The 21,528-nt window shown below is 46.7% G+C and overlaps 1 protein-coding gene across 1 annotated transcript in view; it reads left to right on the top strand.

Annotated features, from left to right (window-relative positions):
- The first annotated feature begins 1,439 nt into the window (after window positions 1-1,439).
- erbb2 (erb-b2 receptor tyrosine kinase 2) overlaps window positions 1,440-21,528 on the top strand; it is a 27,884-nt gene continuing 7,795 nt past the window's right edge. The window contains exons 1-22 of the mRNA XM_088622632.1: window positions 1,440-1,733; window positions 11,238-11,389; window positions 11,942-12,131; window positions 12,266-12,400; window positions 13,315-13,383; window positions 13,569-13,684; window positions 13,913-14,054; window positions 14,445-14,561; window positions 14,914-15,040; window positions 15,133-15,206; window positions 15,519-15,609; window positions 15,769-15,968; window positions 16,126-16,258; window positions 17,234-17,321; window positions 17,589-17,743; window positions 18,053-18,100; window positions 18,920-19,058; window positions 19,227-19,349; window positions 19,473-19,571; window positions 19,820-20,005; window positions 20,140-20,295; window positions 21,357-21,432. Coding sequence (XP_088478758.1) covers window positions 1,655-1,733; window positions 11,238-11,389; window positions 11,942-12,131; window positions 12,266-12,400; window positions 13,315-13,383; window positions 13,569-13,684; window positions 13,913-14,054; window positions 14,445-14,561; window positions 14,914-15,040; window positions 15,133-15,206; window positions 15,519-15,609; window positions 15,769-15,968; window positions 16,126-16,258; window positions 17,234-17,321; window positions 17,589-17,743; window positions 18,053-18,100; window positions 18,920-19,058; window positions 19,227-19,349; window positions 19,473-19,571; window positions 19,820-20,005; window positions 20,140-20,295; window positions 21,357-21,432 — 2,695 coding nt within the window. The 5' untranslated portion in view covers window positions 1,440-1,654. The remainder of the gene's footprint in view (window positions 1,734-11,237; window positions 11,390-11,941; window positions 12,132-12,265; window positions 12,401-13,314; window positions 13,384-13,568; window positions 13,685-13,912; window positions 14,055-14,444; window positions 14,562-14,913; window positions 15,041-15,132; window positions 15,207-15,518; window positions 15,610-15,768; window positions 15,969-16,125; window positions 16,259-17,233; window positions 17,322-17,588; window positions 17,744-18,052; window positions 18,101-18,919; window positions 19,059-19,226; window positions 19,350-19,472; window positions 19,572-19,819; window positions 20,006-20,139; window positions 20,296-21,356; window positions 21,433-21,528) is intronic.

Below are 21,528 nucleotides of genomic sequence, written 5' to 3'. Positions count from 1 at the left end.
TCATTCTCTTAACGATTTATTTTCTGTATATTACAGGTGCAGGCAGACATTACCTAGACAGGTGTCAGTTTTCGCAGTGCGAAGTCATTTTTTCACCTTTAGCCTAATCCGCGTCTCAGGCCACAACTATATTTCCAGGTCAGAGATTTGTCACAGACGGGCCGTGATCCCTCTCCTTAAACCCATCTGAAAAGACCATCAATGAGCAAGAGATGTTTAGAAATCAATACTCCCACGACAGTGCGCGAATACAATACCCCAAATTCACAATAACTGTAGTCAGAAGTGCGACAAAACTTTAGATTTCTATACAGTTCGGGGTGAAGAACTGCAGCCCGACTGTTTCGTAAAGCGCTCTCTTTTGAAAACGGAAAAAATTCCAGTTTGTCAGCTGTGTTCGGGTTGTCACCCCTGACACCAGTCGGGTTTATAATGAACTCTCAGACAATGTGGTTTATTATTAGCTGTACAACATCTCATAGCCGCCTAACCGCCGGAACGAGACAACGGGTGTCACTGGGTGTAATATGATACAAAGAATGACAAACTGCCGCTGCTCGCAAGCTGCTGTCAGTGTAATTGAATTTTAATTAAAAAAAAGTAACGCAAGCAAGACGTTTAAATGGAAATTCCTGGTGCCTGTAAAACGAAACGCGAGGTCTGACATGGGAGGGGTTTGAACTGAATTCCATTCAGGGTGTGAGTTTTTAACTTATTATTTTTAATGTCGATTAAAAAGAATCTGCGAGTGAAAAATGTCAGTCTGGACCATCCAAAGACTTTAAGATATAGGGCAAGCTGCCAGCATTTTGCAAGAATAGAAGAACTGCACCGTACAACTTGTTCAAGACATTTTGCTGAGACGTACGACGATTAGAAAGTTGTTAGCCGTTTGCACCTTGCTCGTTGGCATACACCTGCGGGCAGTTTCATGACAGGAGAAACAGAATGGGAGCTTTGTTTCCTGATTAACGCTAGAATAACAAGGACTATTCAGAACAGTCACCTATTAATTTATCTAAGCCGGGAAAACAAAATCAAACATTTAACGCGATACGAACGTCGTTATGATAGCTGGGTGAATTAATTCAAAAATAAGCGATATAAGTAAGATCAGTCGCCAGTGCAGAACAAATGCGCTTGTCTGCATATCAATAATAATGATAATTTCAGATACTGTTTTGCGTGGGCTGCGTGCACAGACTAGGGAATTTGAACATGGAATCCGAACATTTGTAGCACCCGATTAGCAGCTCGCCCAGTCTCTGTCCCCGTTTTCGGAAGGGTCTTTTTTCCTTGCTGGGGTTCCTCTGCCCAGTCAGAGACAGCCGGACAGGGAGAGAGAGGCGGACACGGCGCCTGCACCAGCACCAGCAGCAAGCTGAGTGAAGTGTGAGGCGGGTCGGTCTCTCGGCTCAGTTTCAGCTCTGCCACTCCCAGCACGGGCCCCGGGAGCGCGCTGCGCGTCACCCTCGCCTACCAGCCACAAGGAAGGGATACAGCGAGTGAGACAGGGAGTAGGAGTGGGGAAGTGCTGGGATATTGTTTTTTAAATCGACAAGGAAGGAGAAGAGGTTCTTGGAGACTGCCCGTTCTTAAGTTTCGACTAAAACCGAGGCGCCCGGTGCTCGCTATGGAGTAGAAGCCGAAGGCGATGGAAACGCCGTGGAGAAGTTTGCTGGTGTTGCTCGGAGCTGCGCTGGTCGTGACTGCGGGCACACGGGGCAGGGAAGGTGGGTTGACTTTGAAACTTTCATTTCTCTTCAGGGCCACGAGAGACGAGAGAGGGGAGGGAGAGAGGGCAGGAAACGCGGGGGAAAAAAAAACTCTCGGGGGAGACTTTGTGTCCCCTCGATTCACGTTTTCCCGGGCGTGAAACTTTTCTTGCGCGACTCGAAAATAACTTTCCAACCCCCAGCCGCGTCACCCCGCGCCGCTCTCTCCCACATTCGGTCCAATTCGTGGGGACTTCCCTGGATGTGTCAGTGCGATTTCAGGCGCGATTTCAGGACGGCTTGGGTGCTGTTTAAAACTCCGCTTTCTCGAAATATGTAAACACTATAACTCGAAGCCAAATACTTAAAGGAGGTGTGTTTGTGTCGGGAAGGGGAGTGTTAGAAAATACTCACGGCTGCCTGAGAACCTGCTTTGCGACTCTGAATGACGACACTCGAGTGGAAACAGAATAATCCTAATAGCGAAGAAGAATACCTTTCTGTAGTAAACAAACCCGTATCCCGTCGCCAGTATAATCTTGGAAACCAGTCCTGACACCTAATAATTACAGACCCGAACTGCGGCGGAGATGCCGCAGAGAAACGCCAAGTTGTGTATTGACATATAAGCTAATAATAAACTAGCCGAGCTTCAGATTTGTGTGAAGTATCGATTTCAGAAACAATTGTATAAGCCTATTTCGAAATACAGACGTTGAGCAAACTTTGTAGTCAAATAGGCTGTTGGCTACGGAATTTGAACTGAAACACTGCACGTCTCCACTCTACAACCCTCTCCAGCGATGCAGCACTCTTGTTGTGCTTGGGCACAGTCAAAACAAACTTATTCGCTGCCGATATCTGGTTCCAGGTTGTGCACAAGGCGGTGGTGATGTGTGTCATATTCTTCAAGTGAGTCTGTAAGGTGGCATTTCCTGTTATCCGTGAAATAATAATAATAAACTTTATTTTATATAGCGCCTTTAAAGGTGGCTTCTCAAAGCGCTTTACAGGATGACAATAACAATAAATAAGAAGACTACAACAATAATTAAGAAGATTTCACAAGATAGGACACAATTATAATTACAACAATGCAACAATAACAATAGAGGAGACCGTGGAAGGTGGTACTAAGAAGAGCAGAGGGGTGAAGCATGGAACCAGTTAAGTAAAGGCTTTTCTGAAGAAGAAGGTTTTGAGTCTAGATTTGAAGGAGTTTAGAGAAGGTGACTCTCTAATATCCTTGGGCAAAGAGTTCCAGAGCTTTGCCCAAGGATGCAGTTGTTGAAATGCAGTTGTTTTCTTACTGACCGGGCACTATATGTGTCGGCTTTATTTTCCATCCCAAAATATTAAGCCTACTTTTATGGCAAAAAGTCTTTCCATGGAGTTGAGTGTTTTGAAACCTTTCCTTTGTAGAGACGGTTTCCACCATCTTTCCCTGTGGAGGCCTGTTCTGCCACCCTGAGCTCAGGCACTGCGTGAGCCTTTTTAACACCCTGGCTGTTGGAAACGCTGTAGTTTTGAAATCTCGTGCCCAGTTCTGGGTCGCACACTTCCCACTGGTTTTTCCCAGAGTCTCCCCTCCATGGAGATGCAGTCCCATTGGCACTTCCAGTTGCCAGTTGGTTTTTTTTTCTAAACAGCCGAATCATTTTTTTTCTATTTTTCCGTTTTTGCAACAGCCGACTTGTTCCTGTGGATAGAGTAATTTCAAGTTCCGCAAACCCAAACCCTTTTTCCCACAATCTTTAAAAATAGGTTTTAGAGCCTGAGAGTCTGTCGGCAGGATTCCGACGGGTTAGTTATGGGATGCAAAGATTCCCGCTGTCGTTCAATGCCTGAAGGAAAGCAGGGAAGTATCTAAACGGATTCTGGGCATAATGATTCCAGATGGGCTTCTCAGCACTGCGCAAGGGCGATTGTCTTCCCCTAAGCATTTTTCAGAGCTCCTTCTGGACGCTGAGGATGTTTTCAGCAGCCCTTTCCAGCTTCTCCTCTGAAGCTAAGAAGACTGACCCTCAGCTTCATGGAAGAAGACATCCTCTTAAAATTAGCAAGCGGTCATTTTTCAGCACAGAAGATGGTTATAATCTCTTTTTTTATGTGGCAATATCTTTTGCCAACTGGACTGTGATTTTAGCCTACATTTGGCCAGTCCAGCATTGTACCAGACGAATGGGTTTCCCTCTGTTTTTCCAGCTTAAACTCTTCTGGTCTTTCCAGACGTAGGCTTCTATGTCCTGTACATGCCAAAAAACCTGGTGCTGGATATTTGCCAGGGTTGTCTTTTAATAATGGTTAAGTGGGTCTCAGAGCTGTAGATAAAAATATGATAGATGTTGTTTTCAGTCATGGGTATTTTTTTCTACAAAATCCTTCACCTAATAAATCCTCAAATGGATCAAAACAGATTTGCTTGGCTTGCAGTAAAGACGCGCACTGCCCTAGCTCTTGTGGATTCTCATTGGCAGACACAGTTTGTCACAACATTTGCACATTTACGCCACCAGCCACCTTTTTGAGTGACTTAGCCTTGGCAGTTTGGTTACAGTGTAACGCCAGTAAAAAGGGACATGTTAACCGTCTCCTGTCCAGCAATAGGTAACCTATTGTTATTTATGCGTAGTGCTGCCTCTAAAGGAACTGAAATACCATTGCTTAAGCTTCCTTGTTTCCTTGTTTTCCTTCATGCGCTGTCTTTATTTTGCAGAGCATTGTTTCCTGGTGGGCCGTTTTTGTCTTGATAATAAATACGCACCCTGTAGGATTAGGGCTCTTTGACTAGAACAAAGCCATTTGAGCACATGACTCCCATTGTTGTGTTTCTGCACTGGCTCCCTGTAGAACTTAGAGTTATATTTAAAATACTGTTACATATGTTTTAAATGGTCCAGCTCCGGAGGGGGGGGGTTCTGCACTTGTGGTCCTGGAGAGCCATACTGTATTCCTTTCCATTCCAGCTGAGATTTAAATGACTTAATTGGATCAACCAGTTCCTTAATTAAGAGGTTTGAACATGTTTTTGAGACGTCTGCTCACTGATGATTAAAGGTTACAAGTAAAACCTGCAGGACTGTGGCTCTCCAGGAGCAGGGTTACAGACCCCTGGTCTGCCATCTGCTTACCTCAGTCAACTGCTTGCATGCCACAGTCCCTTTCTCTGGACAGCATTGTAAACCAGCTTCAAAGAAGTTGAAGAGTCTGTATTCTGCTGTTATGTACCACTTTACCTATAGAAGGAATAGTGACTCCGTCAGAGCTTTTAAATCTAACTTTTAACTATAATTCCTTTTTTTTCCTGATGTATGTTTTGTAGTGTTATATCTTTTGTAAATGCTCTGCAGATCCCTGAACTGCATTGTTGTGAAAGGCCATTTGCAAAATAATAAGTAGTGTCACTTCTGCAGTGGTACTTGGTCAGACCAGAGCATAAGTGAAAGAATCAGTATTCCTGCGGTGTCTTTGCTGATTGTGAGTGGATATTTACTTATTGCTTTATTACATTTTGACTCCAAGGAGGTATAGACTGACAAGAGCAGGCTCTGTGCTTCCAGAAAGCAAGACAAAACTGTTTTCATTTTTCTTATTCATGCTACGTAGGCTATGCAGTTGGGTCACATGAAATAAACGAAAGCCTTGAACTAGCAAAGATATAGGTGTAACGCCCAGGAAAGTTATCTCATTCCGATTGTCAAAGGAAGGTTGCACTCTGTTATTACATAGTGCTGAAAATATGCTGTGATTCATGCAGTGTTTGTGAAGGAAGGAAAGGACGGGACACTTTTTTTTTTAATGGGTTCTGTCCAATTTTGAGTGCTGCCAGATGAAAACACACTAGAGTAGATTGTTACATTATTAGGTGTAAAACTGAAATACCTACATGCGCTCAGTGGCCAGGGTGCATCACATTTCAAGTGGAAGCAGTGGCAGAGAGTGCTGTTGAACCCTCTCAGCGGGTCATGTGCCAAGTACCAAAGGAACGAAAGAGACAATACCGTCAGCCTTTTGTTTAGGTGGATTTCTTGGGCACACTGGTGTGTGCATGGTTTCTGCTTTGTAGTTCAGATCCAAGTTCTTTGCTGTGCAGGTTTCACTTTTACCTTTCTCCCAAGGCTTACATTGAGTATCCAGCCCCTTACAGACTCCTGCCTGTTACTCCGATAAGAGGCTGTGCAGAAGTGTCTCGTAACATGCTTGTGTTGGTCCCCCCTCCCATGCCCCAGACTCAGTACACATGAAACTGTGCAAATAACCTTGGAACTCTGCTCTGCTCCTCCCCTTCCTCCTCTGTATTTTGTGGCCTTTAGATTTTGCATCAAAGCCAATTGTCCAAAGTCTGCAACTGAAAGAGACTGAGAGTTTGCGAGTGTTTCTGAATAGAAACCAGCGCTGTGCAAGGGCTGAAGTCTCCTGTTTTCTGTCTGTGTTCTGATTATTACTCAGCTGTTGACACGTCTGCCACTAGTGAGCACTGACGAAGTTTGTGTGATTGATAAACTCAGGTCTGCTGACTGCATTTACAAACTCCCACCCAGGGCAGTATGTCAGTGCTGCTAAACAGTCGTCTCTGGTCCATCAAACAGCTTTTTTGATTTTCTTGTACAAATCCCTTACCAAAAGCTTGGTGAATTACTTCTAGAAGATATTATTTGTGGCACAGTTAAAAACACAATATGCATTAACGCGTGGATCTGTGGATAACAGTGCAATACTAGTGTATAACTGAAATAAATGAATTGATAAAATTATGCCTGTTTAAGCAGACCGCAGTAATTGTTTAATAGATTATTTCTTCACTGTCTACAGAGTAATTGAGTCAAACTAGAAGGGAGTGGGGGATCTGAGGAATTAAACTCCTGTTTTAAAAGCTTAGCACAAACAGAACAGTGAAGAGTCTTGACTTTTGTTAACGATCAAATAAGGGTACAAAATCTCTGTGGTATTGAACAGAGGATGTTGAGAGGCTGTGACTCAAGTATTTTAAAACCTTGAAAGATCAGAGACAAAGTCTGTGTGGCCAAAAGTAGACACCAGGAGAGAGTGCATTTAAGTTTGATGTCAGGAATAATTTTTACATGAAGATTTGTGATAATCTGGAGTAAAGAAAACTGGATGAATGAAGTTCTTGGATTAATAATTTAGTGGCAACCAAATGAGCAAATAGGACGATTTGGCCTTCTTGTCTGTTAACGTCAAGGTCTAATGCAAAATCCGTGCATTGCCTCTGCCTCTACATTTCCCTGCCATACAAAACAAGTGTACTGGCACAAAGAAAACGCCAAAGCCACAGGTCAAGTGAGACAAACACAGCAGCATGTAGAGGATTGCCCTCTCACATAAGGCAGAGCCTGACACAGATGATTATGCAGGAAGGAGGTATTTATGTCATAGTATTATGGTGCAATGTGGCAGAGCCCCGCTGTGTTTGAAGAGTGCTTATGTTAATAAAGCAAGCTCTGTGCAGCAGCCGGCTCAGAGCTCGTAGCTAAGCACATGGATCGAGCTGCAGTGAGACAGGAAGGGAGGTCACGTGAATGGGAGGCGAACTCTTGAGAGTCTCACTCGCGATCGGGAGGCTGCAGGCTAGCACAGTCTGAGCGAGGTCTGGCAGGGCCTCCAGTTCCTGTGTTGTAATTGCAGTGTGGAGAGGAGCGCGTGGCGGCGCAGGGCAACCCGGGGTTTGCGGAGGAGCAGTGAAGTCATTCTCACTTTGGGCTAAAAGGAGGCGAGGTAAAGCAGGAAGTGAGCTGGAGAGCCGGAGCTGAGATTTATTCCTTCTTTTCATAAAGGCAAAGATATACCAAGAAAATAGAGGCCCCACATGCTACGTGCATTTGTGACACTTTTAAAGTAGACACGCATAAACACAAGATATACACAAACACACACTTGCATAGGTGGGCAAAAGGCACAGGTGAAGTTTGATTTGCAGATAAGCATGAGACGTGCACACCCTGTCCTGCATGTGCATATGCAGAGAAATTGTGCACGCACATGGCCCAGTAGTAAGATGAATACAAAAAGGCCCAAATGAACTCGTGTACATATATACACACACTGCATGCACTTTCACCCAACAAGCACGCAGCTAACATTTCAAAGGTCAACAGTCAGAGTTTCCGGCCAACTGTGGCAAGTTCTTATCACTTGGGATTGTGCTCCTCCTCCTTCTGACACAAAGACACATGTGCACCTCTGCAGGACCTTTGTGTAAAAAAAGTACCTGCTTGTACTCTGTTTCAAATACATTTCCTCATAGTTTTCACTTGTGATCTATGGGTCGTGTTTCAATTGCCGATTTTGAATTTCAGCAAGGGTTGACGTGTCACTGCCTTTGAGGAGTCTGAATACTTGAGTTAGGTTCTTATCAGCTTCCCTGCTTCGAGACTGCAAAGATACAGCTCTTTTAGTCCATCGGAGCTGGAAAGATGAACTCAACCTGAAACTGAAGTCTTAAACAGAAGAATACAAAGGGATCCAGATTCTCGGGCTCAGAATCCTCCACATGATTTGTGTGTGTGTGTTGAACGCAAGGCTGCAGCAGGACTTCTTGCGTAGTTCCAGTGCGGCCAGTCCATCAGGTTGAGCGTGTTGTGGCAAACGAGAAGACGGAGGGGGGGGGAGGAGGAGGAGGAGGGATCTGAGCTGAAACTGAGGAATGTAAGCAACAAGAGCAGGAGCAGGAATCTGGCGCGTCAATCACTGCTAGAGAGACTCTGTTTCCTTGCTGGCTCAGAGTCGTGGACAGGTGTAAATGTGTTTACCTGCTATTTCCTGGTGACCGGCTTCTTGTTTTACGTATTCCAATGAGTGCGCTTCCTGTGACTCTCCATTTTCACTTCTGCTTAAGCCAAGTGTTCCAAACTAGCTTTACGGATGGAAGAAGCGTTGGGATACCCAGAAATAGTCCTAGGAGACGGGCATGGCAGAAGACACCGTACTGTTTCTCCTAAGATCTCAGCAGTGATTAAAACAAGCGCCTGCTCTCTATAGACCTGTACTGATAGTACTTTTCATTTATTTTATTGTTTTTCTCCACAAAACTACAAAAACAAATCCCCCATCCCCCTTAGACTTTCACTGTTTTATAATGGCTCCTCGTGTTGCTTATCATGTTGCTTATCACGATGGTAGGTTTCAGTTTGTATGTTTTACTTAGTGAGAGGCGTGTCTTGAAAAAGGGTTCTGCAGCCGGAAATGTCATAGATAATATAATTAGTGAATTATCTTGTGAATCTATAAATATTGACTTCTAAATCTTAGAAACGGCATGGCATCTCCTTCTGTCAAGTGAAGTCCCCACAGCCTGAACAAGGTTAAAGTAAAATATTCGAACAGCTTAAGGGGCCGTAAGGAGAGGAGGGGGACTCCTACTATTACGACGTCTGTAAACCAAAGCTAAAACTAGTCAGGAAAGAGATTTGAAGAGGCTGAACCTTAATTCCTGGCCCTAACAGTGCGAGGGATGGGGTGGGTCCCTGGGGTTGCTGCGGAAACACTTTGGCACTTTGATCCAGCAGGCCTTCTGTGGGTGGTTGCTAGGAGACAGCGGGGAGCAATGGTGTCCCTGGGCCTCTGAGCCATGGGCACTCTATTGGAGTGGCGAGAGGCAGCAGGGGATTAAACAGGCCGCGCTGTGTCCGCATGTCAGTGAGCACCATTGTCACGCACTGACGCAGGCAGCACAGCTCTAGTGACTCCTGTCATGGCGATGCCCTGCTATCCTGCCTGTTCCAGTGCCATTATTCTTGCTCCTACTGTCCAAAATATCAGAAAGGCCTAGTTAACTCTTTCAGCGTTTAGTAATGCCTAGATTGGCTAGATGCCCTGGTCAGAACAATCCCTAGATCTCAATCCTTTTGAGAACCAGTGATACCACTACTGCTCATCACTGCCTTACTTGAAGCTCATCTGCTAGAACGCTGGGATGAGATTGGAGTGTAAGCATTTCAAAGCCCATTCCCAAGCATTTCCTTTGAGGAGCACATGGCCCGTGTCATCTTCAATTTGCCCTTCTCACAGAAAGCCTGTTTTTGGGACTGAAGGTTCCTAATGGTTTCGCAAGTGAGTATGATATTTTTTGATAAAATTAGGGTAGGTTATGTCCCGCTGCATTACTCCCATTTCAGATGTATCAGCTGCTACTGATGATCTGATGATTAGCAAGATGAAACCTCAGGTTGACCAACCCTGTTCCCAGTGCCTGGTGCACACGCAGTGTTTCTGACTGTACTAATCCTATTCTCAGTCCCCAGCCTGTCCCGTCCCCTTCTGCGTCCATCCCTAATCCCAACTGTCCTAGAACCTCAGCCTCCAGCCCAACTCAAACCCCATCCCCACCTCTGGACATGACTGCCACACGTATCCTAATGCTTGACTCCATGATTGCCTACTAAGAGCCTTCAAATCTTTTTTTCTTGTTAAATTAGTTTAGTTGAGGTCTGCCAGACAGCTCCCTAGTAGTGTGAAAGCCCATTTTTTTTACAATATAATGAGCATTTAGATTTTTTTTCTGTAGCACATGTTTCTCCGTGTTCACATTGTTTCACATTGTACATGTGAAGGCATTTAGTAAAAGTAAATGTAAAGGTGGATTCAGAGAGAGTACAGGAATGAAAACGGGAAGCAAGCTTTTCATTTGAACACGTCTCAGGAGAATTGTCGTTTGGATATTATTGGCGTTCGGAGAAGTGGAATTTGCATTGGGCCAGTAAAACTTTGAAAATCACCCAGCAAAATCAGACAATGTCAGTGGGAGCAAAGAAAAACCGGAATTTAAATCAATTCCCCCCACATTTTACTGCCCTCTCCGCCAATATTTCATAACACTCTTCTTCACACACAGAACAAAACTCCGCAGAAAGGAAGTGGCCAGGAAGTATGAGTGTCATTTCAGACTGTGTGGGCTCAGGTCACAGGAAGTTCACAGGAAGCCACCAGGAAATAATTATAGCCCTTATTGGCCTGTCAGCATGTTGTAACTTGGTAATACTCCCAGAGATATTCAACACTGTACTTCCTGAGAAAATCACTGCTCATTTTCCGAAGGGCTAAAAGGAGGGGGGGTGTCAGTTTCTCTCTCTCTGTCCTTCTCTCAATCCTTCAGTCCCAGTCTCTCTTAAATTGGCTTTCTCTTCTGCTCCATAACAAATCTCTCACATTTCTCCTGTTCTCTAACCCCTCTTTCTCATCACTATGTTGGTGCCCACCCTCACCACCTGTGGACGTTCCATCAAGAAGTCCAGGATCCAATTCCAGAGGGAGGTGTTCAGTCCCAGGTCCTGGAGCTTGATGACGAGCTTTGAGGGCACTGTGGTATTGAATGCTGAGCTGTAATCAACAAACAGCATTCTCACATAAGTTCCTTTCTTATCCAGGTGTGAGAGGACAGTATGGAGGGCAGTAGCAATAGCATCCTCTGTTGACCTGTTCGGGTGATACAGAAAGGCCTGCTGGTGTGTCAGTACTTCATATTAACAATATAAAGTCTTCTTCTTTTCTGCTCTCTCCTCCCAGTGTGCACCGGGACAGATATGAAGCTGGCTCTGCCTTCCAGCAAAGAGAATCACTACCAGATGCTGCGGATGCTGTACACAGGCTGCCAGGTGGTGCAGGGCAACCTGGAGATCACCCACCTGCAGGGGGCGCAGGACCTCAGCTTCCTCCAGGTGAGTGCAGTTGCAGAATTGTGGGAATATTAGGAAATAGTATTTGCATCTTGCATTACTGCATTGCTGCTATATAGAGTTTTGTCCACTGCAATGACCTTTAAATCAAAAGTACATATATGAATGACAATTATTTAATTTTTAGTATGTAGGCATTATGCATATATACGTTCAGGTGGGTAGCTGCGTCAGCATGGGTAGGCTGCAAAGGAACAAGCAATAGGTTTATTCCATGCTGAAAAGAGAAGAAAGAAAACGCAACGTTTCGGCTTCTTCAACCTATTACTTGTTCTTATGCATATATACTCTAGGTCCCTGTTGAAAGTAGTTTCCGTGGCCAGAAAAAACTGTGAACCTTATTACTTGTTAGCTGTTACTTTGACAGTTCTGTGGCCAACCCAGACTCCCTTCAAACTTCACAAAAAGCTCATGTGCAGAAACTGAGCCGGGTCACAAGAGCTTGGTCAAGAGCTTCAGCGATTTGACTTCTTTTAACACAATCCACTGCCTTCATCAATGTGTTGGTTTCTGTCTCGGCTTGTGTCTCTGAAGGGCATTGTGGAGGTGCAGGGCTATGTCTTGATTGCCCACACCACCGTGGAGTCCATCCCCCTGGAGAACCTGCGTATCATCCGGGGCTCCCAGCTCTACAATAGCACCCTGGCCCTGGCCGTGCTGGACAACTCGGTGTCCCAGGAGGCTGGGCCAGGGCTCCGGCAGCTCAGACTGAGGAGCCTGACAGGTGAGAGGGAGGAGGGGGGAGGGGGAGGAGCAGGTAGGGAGGGAGGGAGAAGAAGGACAGGGAGGAGGGAGAGGCTGGGAACGGGGATCGGTCTGTATCTCCATGCAGCTAACTTTTCTTGCTCTGTCCCACAGAGATCCTGCTGGGGGGGGTGCGGATTGCGGGTAGCCTCCAGCTCTGCTTCCCCAACAGCATCCGTTGGACAGACATCCTGGATCAACAGAACAAATTAAGGCAGATTCTGGATATACAGGAGCGGCCTGCCAACTGTGAGTGTGAGAGTGCAGTACACGGACTGTAATACTGAGCACAGAGACAGGACTGCAGTACACTGACTGTAATACTGAGCACAGAGACAGGACTGCAGTACACTGACTGTAATTCTGAGTACAGGGACAGGACTGCAGTACACTGACTGTAATACTGAGCACAGAGACAGGACTGCAGTACACAGACTGTAATACTGAGCACAGAGACAGGACTGCAGTACACGGACTGTAATACTGAGCACAGAGACAGGACTGCAGTACACTGACTGTAATACTGAGCACAGAGACAGGACTGCAGTACACAGACTGTAATACTGAGTACAGGGACAGGACTGCAGTACACGGACTGTAATACTGAGCACAGAGACAGGACTGCAGTACACTGACTGTAATACTGAGCACAGAGACAGGACTGCAGTACACGGACTGTAATACTGAGTACAGGGACAGGACTGCAGTACACGGACTGTAATACTGAGCACAGAGACAGGACTGCAGTACACGGACTGTAATACTGAGCACAGAGACAGGACTGCAGTACACTGACTGTAATACTGAGCACAGGGACAGGACTGCAGTACACTGACTGTAATACTGAGCACAGAGACAGGACTGCAGTACACGGACTGTAATACTGAGCACAGAGACAGGACTGCAGTACACTGACTGTAATACTGAGTACAGGGACAGGACTGCAGTACACGGACTGTAATACTGAGTACAAGGACAGGACTGCAGTACACGGACTGTAATACTGAGCACAGAGACAGGACTGCAGTACACTGACTGTAATATTGAATACAGGGAGAGACAGAAATGCAGTACACTGACTGTAATACTGTATAGAGAAGAAGAAGCCTCTAAGCTCTAACAAAGTTATCAGCATGGTAACACTGCCTGTCTCTCTGTCCCAGGCCCACCCTGCTCTGCCACGTGTCTGCCCCAGTCCTGCTGGGGAGAAGGAAACCAGGACTGTCAGACTTGTGAGTAACACTGTCTTCCTGTCCGTCTCTGTGTCCTATGTGCAATGGTGTCTGCCTGCCTGTTACGTGGGTAACGGTCTCTGCCAGCCTGCCAGTCTCTGTCCTGCGAGTGTCTGTGTGAGGCATGCCCCTTGGCCATGCTGCTGTCCGGGAGACTGACGTTGCTCCTCCCCGTCTCTGTGCAGTGACATACACTCCGTGTGCCTCCGGGTGTCGGCGCTGCAAGGGTCCCCAGCCCAGCGACTGCTGCCACAAGCAGTGTGCAGCCGGCTGCACGGGGCCCAAGGACACCGACTGCCTGGTGAGTCTCGCCGCTGCTCGCCTGACCAGCGCATGCAGTGGACGTCATGTAGGACTTCGGTGCACACATTTCTCCGGGCGTGCTCTTTGTGCATTGCAGCTCAGAGGTGATATCTCTTTTTCCATTCCCTTTCCCCTTTTCCATCCCCCCTTCTTCTTCTCCTCTCCATCTCTCTCCTCTTCTCTTTCGCCCCTCCCGTCTGCCTCTTGCTCATCTGGTCTTCCCCAGGCTTGTCGCCAAGTCAACGACAGTGGGACCTGCAAGGAGGACTGCCCCCCTCCGACCGTCTACAACCCCGTCACCTTCCAGTCGGAGCCCAACAAGGACAGGAAGTACAGCTTTGGCGCCACTTGCGTCAAGGAGTGCCCATGTGAGCTCCGACATCACTTCCTCCTGCGTGCCCAGTCCCGCTCCCCACCCTTCCTCTTCTGGCCTCTCCCTCCAGATCGCATGCGGTCTCTTCCTCATGCTTTGAGATCCATCCATCTGTTCTCGGTTGTTCATTGCGATTGAAACGTAGAGTAAATTTGGATCGGAGTTCAAGTAAATCTGTGTTCTTTCTCTCCCTTCCCCCATCTCTCTAGAAGATAAAAAATAAATAATGCAGAAAACAGAAATAGTACAGTATTCAGGTTAAATATATGTGCAATGAGTGAATATTTCCATTGAATAAAAACAAATAGAAATTCTGCACTTGACAGTTGTCCCTGTGCCCTTTCTTCCTGACTTGTCTTGCTTTTCCAATTCTCTCTCTCTGTAGATAACTACCTGGCCACAGTGGTGGGCTCGTGCACGATGGTCTGCCCCAATCACACGCAGGAAGTGATAGTGAACCGGGAGCAGAAGTGCGAGAAGTGTGATGGGGAGTGCCCTAAAGGTGCGCGCCTCCTCTGTGCACGTCTCTGCACCGATTTCTGCAGGGGGTGTGTGTAGGCGTGTGCACTGCCAGTGCATGCTTTTTGTGTGCGTGGCGAGAGTGTGCACCCTGTATTGAATTCTCTTATTTTTTTCCTCTGTCTTTTGATGAGCTCACTTTTAGTGCTTGCTTCAACTTCATTAGCACAATGACTCGATTAAATGTTGCCATTTGGTTGACCTGTCTCTGTCTCTATTCAAATGATGAAAATCAGAAAGACTTCTATTCGCATTGATGATACAGTCGTGCGGTTTTGCTTCTATGAGAAATATAATCAATAACATGAGCTGTTCTCTGCCCTCTCCTCTCTCAGTGTGCTACGGGCTGGGGATGGGATCTCTACAGGGGGTCTCGTCAGTGAACCCCTCCAACATCGGCCTGTTCCGGGGCTGTGCCAAGATCTTCGGCAGCTTGGCCTTCCTGGCGGATACCTTTGCTGGGTAGGAGGAGAGTCTCCATTTGCTCCTTCTCTTGTGCCTGATCCTGCTGTGCGTGTCGTTCTGCATGCCTGACTTCCTTCTGTGTGTTACAGTGACCCAGCCACCAACAAGTCAGGCCTGGATGTGAGCCAGCTTAGCGTATTTAAAGACCTGACGGAGATCACAGGTACACCCCTCCCTCTGTCTCACTTGTGCAGCCACAAATTCACTCATGTACTTAGAAAGATGGGTTTCTATTGGATGACAAAGTGAAGTGTTTGTGGATTATTATTAATTTGTCTTATCCACTCTATATTTTTAACCAACTTTTACAGCTGGGTATTTTCCTGAGGCAATCTTGAGTAAAATAGCTTGCTTGGGTGTACAACAGATTTGAACCCACATCCTTCCAGCTCACAGCCATCTTGCATCCTCCACATTGCCACCAAATATAGTGAACTGGGCTCCCGCTTCATGAGATCGTGTGTCTGTCTGTCAGGGTACCTGTATATTGAAGCCTGGCCCGATAGCCTGAGAGACCTCGGGGTGTTCGAGAACCTGGCGGTCATCCGGGGCCGGATGCTGTACAGGTGGGCTCACTGTCCGTCCACTTCGAGAATAATTCCGGGTCTTTTTTCCACGTTCAAACACTTTTATCAGTGTATTGACAAGCCCATCAGGTATTGCCAGAGACGCATAACACGGCCCTCCCTCTGTCCCTCCACCTCTCTGTCCCTCCCTCTGTCCAGGGGCGTGATCTCGCTGGGCGTCCAGTCGGTCCAGGTGGAGTCCCTCGGTCTGCGGTCACTGCGAGAGGTCAGCGGCGGGCTGGTCCTCCTCCATAACAACACCAACCTCTGCTACACCCCCTCTCTGCCCTGGGGGACCATCCAGCAGCCACACGCCCAGCAGCTCATTGACACCCACAACAAGCCCCCCGACGTCTGTGGTAGGAGCTCTGCGTGATTCCTGGACTCTGTCTCTGTCTGCGTGCGCCTTCTTTCAATGTGATTAGCTGCTTGCTGTGTTATTGGTTGCCGTGTCTCAATTCACACCCTTATTGGTTCTCTTGCCCTCGATTTTATTCGTTCCTTTTGTCTCCATAGCGGCGGAAGGGCGGGTTTGCTACCACCTCTGCACCAATGGCAGCTGCTGGGGGCCGGGGCCAAGCCAGTGTGTGTCGTGTGACGGATTTCTGCGAGGGTCTGAATGCGTCAAGGAGTGTAACATCTCCCAGGGGTGAGAGACGCCTTACAACTCAGCCCACTGACTCACTGCAAAAACCCTCCTGTGCAAACTTCCATTGCACAGTAGCACAAGATATGCTCGGGAGCTGTCATCATCTCGATACGACTTCGCTTCCCGAAAATAAGGGCATGGTTGCGTGCTTGTTTCAAAGGTCTTCCCAGGGCTGTTTGATGTAAAGAGCCATCCAAGAAGACTAGACAGTTGCAGAAGATGTTGAAGGGGAATTGCGACTCTATTTTTATATTTCAGAGTTAGAAAGAATCAGCATTGATGAGTGCATTTCAAACCACAATAAAAGTAAAATGCACAGTATACAGTAACTTGTAAAACCTCCAGTTTACATCACAAAATCGGCAGAATTTCCAGTTTTGCGCTGCGCCGAGTTCTGCAATTCAGAAAGAGGCAACAAGACTTCTGGTGAGGTGTTGCAGCCTTATTATAAGCTGGCTTGTGGATATATCTCTTTTAGTCCAATAGAAATATTGCTTTTGATTTTGAGATGGTTTTGCTGACAAATACTACTTGTTAACTCTGCGTGCAGACTACGTTAGAACATTTCTGCAGTGAAATGTCTGCTGCACAACCATTATTTATTCACTTGAACATCACATTGCATTCCTCATTACGGTGACTTGTGAGCAGGAAGAGCTGTATCTTGTCCCAATTTGTGGGAACTCAGATTGCAAGTTTGCAACAACATGGCGACTTAGAGTACTTTCACAAAGCTTACGGTTTTGTGCTTAATTTGAAATTTGTCAAAATTTCTATGTCAATTATTTTGTTACCAAGATTTAATAACTGGTCAGAGAAACTGGGGTGCAGTTCCCCTTTAAAATACTGAAAGAAATGGATTCTGGTCATGCTTAACAAAGCTATAAGCTAACATCCCCTTAGAGAGAGTGAAGTACTTTGCCTATCCAAAGCTGTGGAGTATTTTAGTGTGACTTGTCTGTGGTTTGTGCACAGGGATATTCGGGAGTACATTGATGGCCTGCGCTGTGTTCCCTGTCACCCAGAGTGTAAACCCCAAAACGACACTTCCTGCGATGGACCGGTAAGTCTCTGCAGGGCATTCTGGGACACTGAGGCAGGACGATTGCATTTGCCTTGATTTGTCAGTGTAGGATTACAGAGATCAATCTCCTTTTACATAGAAAAGGTTTTTTCCCCCTTGCATTTGACAACATTACAATAGACTTTGTGTTTATCAGTGCAGTGATTGGCTGTGTATATCAACCCTATGTATATCAGTGCAGTGATTGGCTGTGTGGGTTGTCACCCAGGTGTTTATCAGCACATTCATTCGCTGTGGTTTTACCAGGGGGCGGACCAATGCAAAGAATGCCAGAACTTCCAGGATGGGGACAGCTGTGTGGCACGCTGCCCCAGTGGAGTCAAGGATGGCCACTATACCATCTGGAAGTACCCTGATGAGAAAGGGCAGTGCCAGACCTGTAGCACCAACTGCACCCACTCGTAAGTGTGATGCACACAGGCATGGGGGGGGGTTTGTGTGCAGGAGCTGACAAACCACAGCTGTTAGTGATGTGTGCGATATATGCACACAGACAATTCCAAGCACCTGGAGATGCATGTACACTTTAGCAAAACAAACACTTGCAGCTGCAAAAATATTCGCCCAGTGGTGCACACACTGTTCACTTGACATCCAGCAACTCATCTGAAACAAGAATTAAAAAAAAAAAAGAAAACCGGGTTCTGGAGCCTGGTGTGGAAATGAAAAAATGAGGGGAACAGTTTTTGTTTTTGTCGTCCTTTGTGCAGATGCAGCTTGCTGGATGAGAGAGGCTGTCCCATCGACCAGAAGGCTGGGTAAGGACTGAGCCCGAAGGGTCAGCGGCTTTCTTTCAAAAGGGTTCAGGCGCTGAGTTTACATAAAACGCGTCTTTGCGTGAAATATTTTTTCCTTTTATCTATGACACTGAATTTCATGTGTTAGGCTCAGCTCCACTGCACTTAAATTTAAAGAAGAACAAAGAGCAAATTTTCTTTAAAATCCTTTATGCAGCTGTGCCCAGGCAACTACTGGGTCCCTAACTATGTAACAGCCTCTTTTTGGTGACTCATCTGAAGTTTCTAGCTTAAGACACTGGTATAAATGTCACCAGTGTGCTTAGTTGTGCCTCATTTTTTGTTTTGCAATGGGTTGCACTGTTCCAGCAATTCAAAGAAGGATCATATTTTCAGATGAGAAAGGCAATTATTATTAGCTGGGTGGTTGATTGGCCTCCCTCCCTTGGTCTCTGGGAATTGTTAATAAGTGTCTTGATCGCTTTGGAAACGTTAAAGTTGGATTAAGTAAGATGGCATGTTTTAAAGAAGAGTGGAGTAAGCCTTTGAAAGCACAAGGTTTAAAATAGGAGCTCTATATAACTCATCATCATAATTGCACTATAAACGTGATAGATACATTTTTAAGCTATACTGTGAAGTAGCTGTCACTGTACCTGTTTTTTAAAATAATTTCAAGTGGAAACTGTGTGGAAGCAGAGAGTGGAGCTGTCGCTGTAACAAAAAGTATTCTGTTTGTTGATTGGTTCATCTGGGATAATGTGGTGGGATGTAGTTAGGGGCGTGTGGAAAGATGAGCCAATGGCGTGACGGCCCCGGTGGTCTGTTGTCCCCTGATAGGCCGGCAACGTCAATTGCAGCCGCGGTGGGCGGGGTCCTGCTCTTCCTGATCCTGGTGGCCCTGCTTGTTGCCTACCTGAGGAGGAAGCACTACCTGAAGAGGAAGGAGACCATGAGGAGGCTCTTGCAGGAGCATGAGGTGAGAGGGGGAGAGGAGTTGAAGCGAGAAGCCGAGTTATGAGAGAGGTCAAGAGCGGAAGTGAGAAGAAGGGTTTGCTTTCTAATAAAATACGGGGAACCTTCTGGGGCACCACAAGGCTGTAGATCTTTCTTACTGCTGGCCTCTTTTTGCTTTCCTCTCCCCCAGCTGGTCGAGCCCCTAACGCCCAGCGGCGCAGTGCCTAACCAGGCCCAGATGCGAATCCTGAAGGAGACGGAGCTGAAGAAGGACAGGGTGCTTGGCTCTGGGGCGTTCGGCACGGTCTACAAGGTGAGCGCTCGGCCACGGTGAAGAAGCCCCGTGTTCCGCGTGCCGCCGATACTGCCCACAGTCTGTAACAGCCCCATCGCCACCTCTTACTGTTCTGCTGGTCTCTCCTCTGCTTCCGCTCAGGGCTTTTGGACTCCGGATGGAGAGAATGTGAAGATCCCCGTGGCCATCAAGGTGTTGAGAGAGAACACCTCCCCCAAGGCCAACAAGGATATTCTGGATGTGAGTCTTTTTTTTGTCCGTCAGTCTGTCCCTCTCATGACGTTTGCTTCTGTCGACCTTAACGTGGTCTGTCCATTGGCATGACTCAGGAGCGTCCATCCACCTGGACAGCGATCTCATCCCTGTTCCTTTCAGGCAGTCTCTCTATTGCAGACTACATAGTCAGTCCCCCCCCCCCCCCCCTGCCCTGATGAGAGCTTCTGTGCGGCTGTGTAGCGTCCTGTGAACCCCTCTCCCTCCCTGTCCAGGAGGCCTATGTGATGGCGGGAGTGGCCAGCCCCTATGTGTGCCGCCTGTTGGGCATCTGCTTGACCTCGACGGTGCAGCTCGTCACCCAGCTGATGCCATACGGCTGCCTGCTGGAGTACGTCCGCGAGCACAAGGACCGCATCAGCTCCCAGAACCTGCTCAACTGGTGTGTGCAGATCGCCAAGGTACGGTACTGCCCCCTTGCCCTGGACCCGGAGGAGTGTCCCCGTCTGTCCCTCCCTCTTAGCAGCAGCTGGTCCTCGGTCTCCGCGTTTCTGTCCGTCTCGCCCTGGTTACACCTCTTTGTCTGTGCTGGCAGGGCATGAGCTACCTGGAAGACGTGCGGCTGGTTCACAGGGACCTGGCGGCCCGGAACGTGCTGGTGAAGAATCACAACCACGTCAAGATCACCGACTTCGGCCTGGCGCGCCTGCTGGACATCGACGAGACCGAGTACCACGCTGACGGGGGCAAGGTAGGCACTCATCTGTCTGGCCCTCTGCCTCTCTGTGTGCCCGTCAATCCAAGGTTGACAGACTCTTGCAGCTTAGGATGCAGGCTGGTGTCATTTTATGGTTTCTGTGCATTTGCTTATAACACATTATTGTGTATCCAATAATGGATGATCATGGAGATGCTCAAATGGCCATTTGAGAGGAGTGATATTTTATCACTATCAGTTGTACACCTCTTAATGGTAGACACCTGTCCTTCTTAATTTGAGGCTTTTGTCACATTCTGTTACATCGTGATTAAATTGTGACGCGACAATTTTGTTTCCTAAAAACCGGTTTAATGGCCAGCAGTGTAGAGCAGTAGGTAGAGGTCCGGAGTAGTGACTGAAAGGTTGTGGGTTCAAATCCCAGGTGAGACTCTGCTGTTGTGTGCCATTGAGCAAGGTGCTTCACCTGAACTGTTCCAGGAAACACACTCAGCTGTATAATAGGTGCAAATGTAAGATGCTTTGAATTAGGGCTGGGCGTTATGGCCAAAAACATTATCACGATAAAAATGTTCATATCAGTCGATATCGATAATTATCACGATACATGTCAAATCATGATTTCTTTCAAGTTTAAAGGCAGATTTTTTCTCCTGAGTGAAAGTTGAAGAAACCAGGCAGTTAATTGGTAAATTAAACAACTTTTTATTTTAAGAACACAACCAACACTTGCCAAACAGCAGAAACATTAAACAAATCTGTTAGCTGCCCAGTCTGCAACACACTCGCGCAGTATTTTGTGCGCATGCGCATATCATGTGCAAAACATAAACATATATATCGAACCTTTGTTAAAATTATATCGAGGAAAATTATATCGCGATAATTATTATCGAATTATCGCCCAGCTCTACTTTGAATAAAACAGTCAACCAAATAAGTTAGTAATAATACTGCAGATGCACAAGTCTGGATCTAGAATACCTGCCTATAGCAAGCTCTAACCTGTGAGCAGGTTCAACTATTTGGCAGTAATATCATGCAACTTTGTGCGATTCATTGACACTGTGTTTTCCTGTGCTCCCTGTGTGTAGGTGCCCATTAAATGGATGGCGTTGGAGTCCATTATGCATAGGAGATTCACTCACCAGAGTGACGTGTGGAGCTACGGTACGCTGCTCGAATCCTGGCCTTAGAAAATTCATGGCAAAACTCTTCTTATTTTAATTTCAGTTCTTATGACTGTAATTAATATGATTTCTGTAC

The sequence above is a fragment of the Lepisosteus platostomus genome, chromosome 28, assembly GCF_059453375.1.
Source record: "Lepisosteus platostomus isolate fLepPlt1 chromosome 28, fLepPlt1.hap1, whole genome shotgun sequence".
NCBI classification, from domain to species: Eukaryota; Metazoa; Chordata; class Actinopteri; order Semionotiformes; family Lepisosteidae; genus Lepisosteus; species Lepisosteus platostomus.
This window is presented reverse-complemented; position numbering and strand designations above follow the sequence as displayed.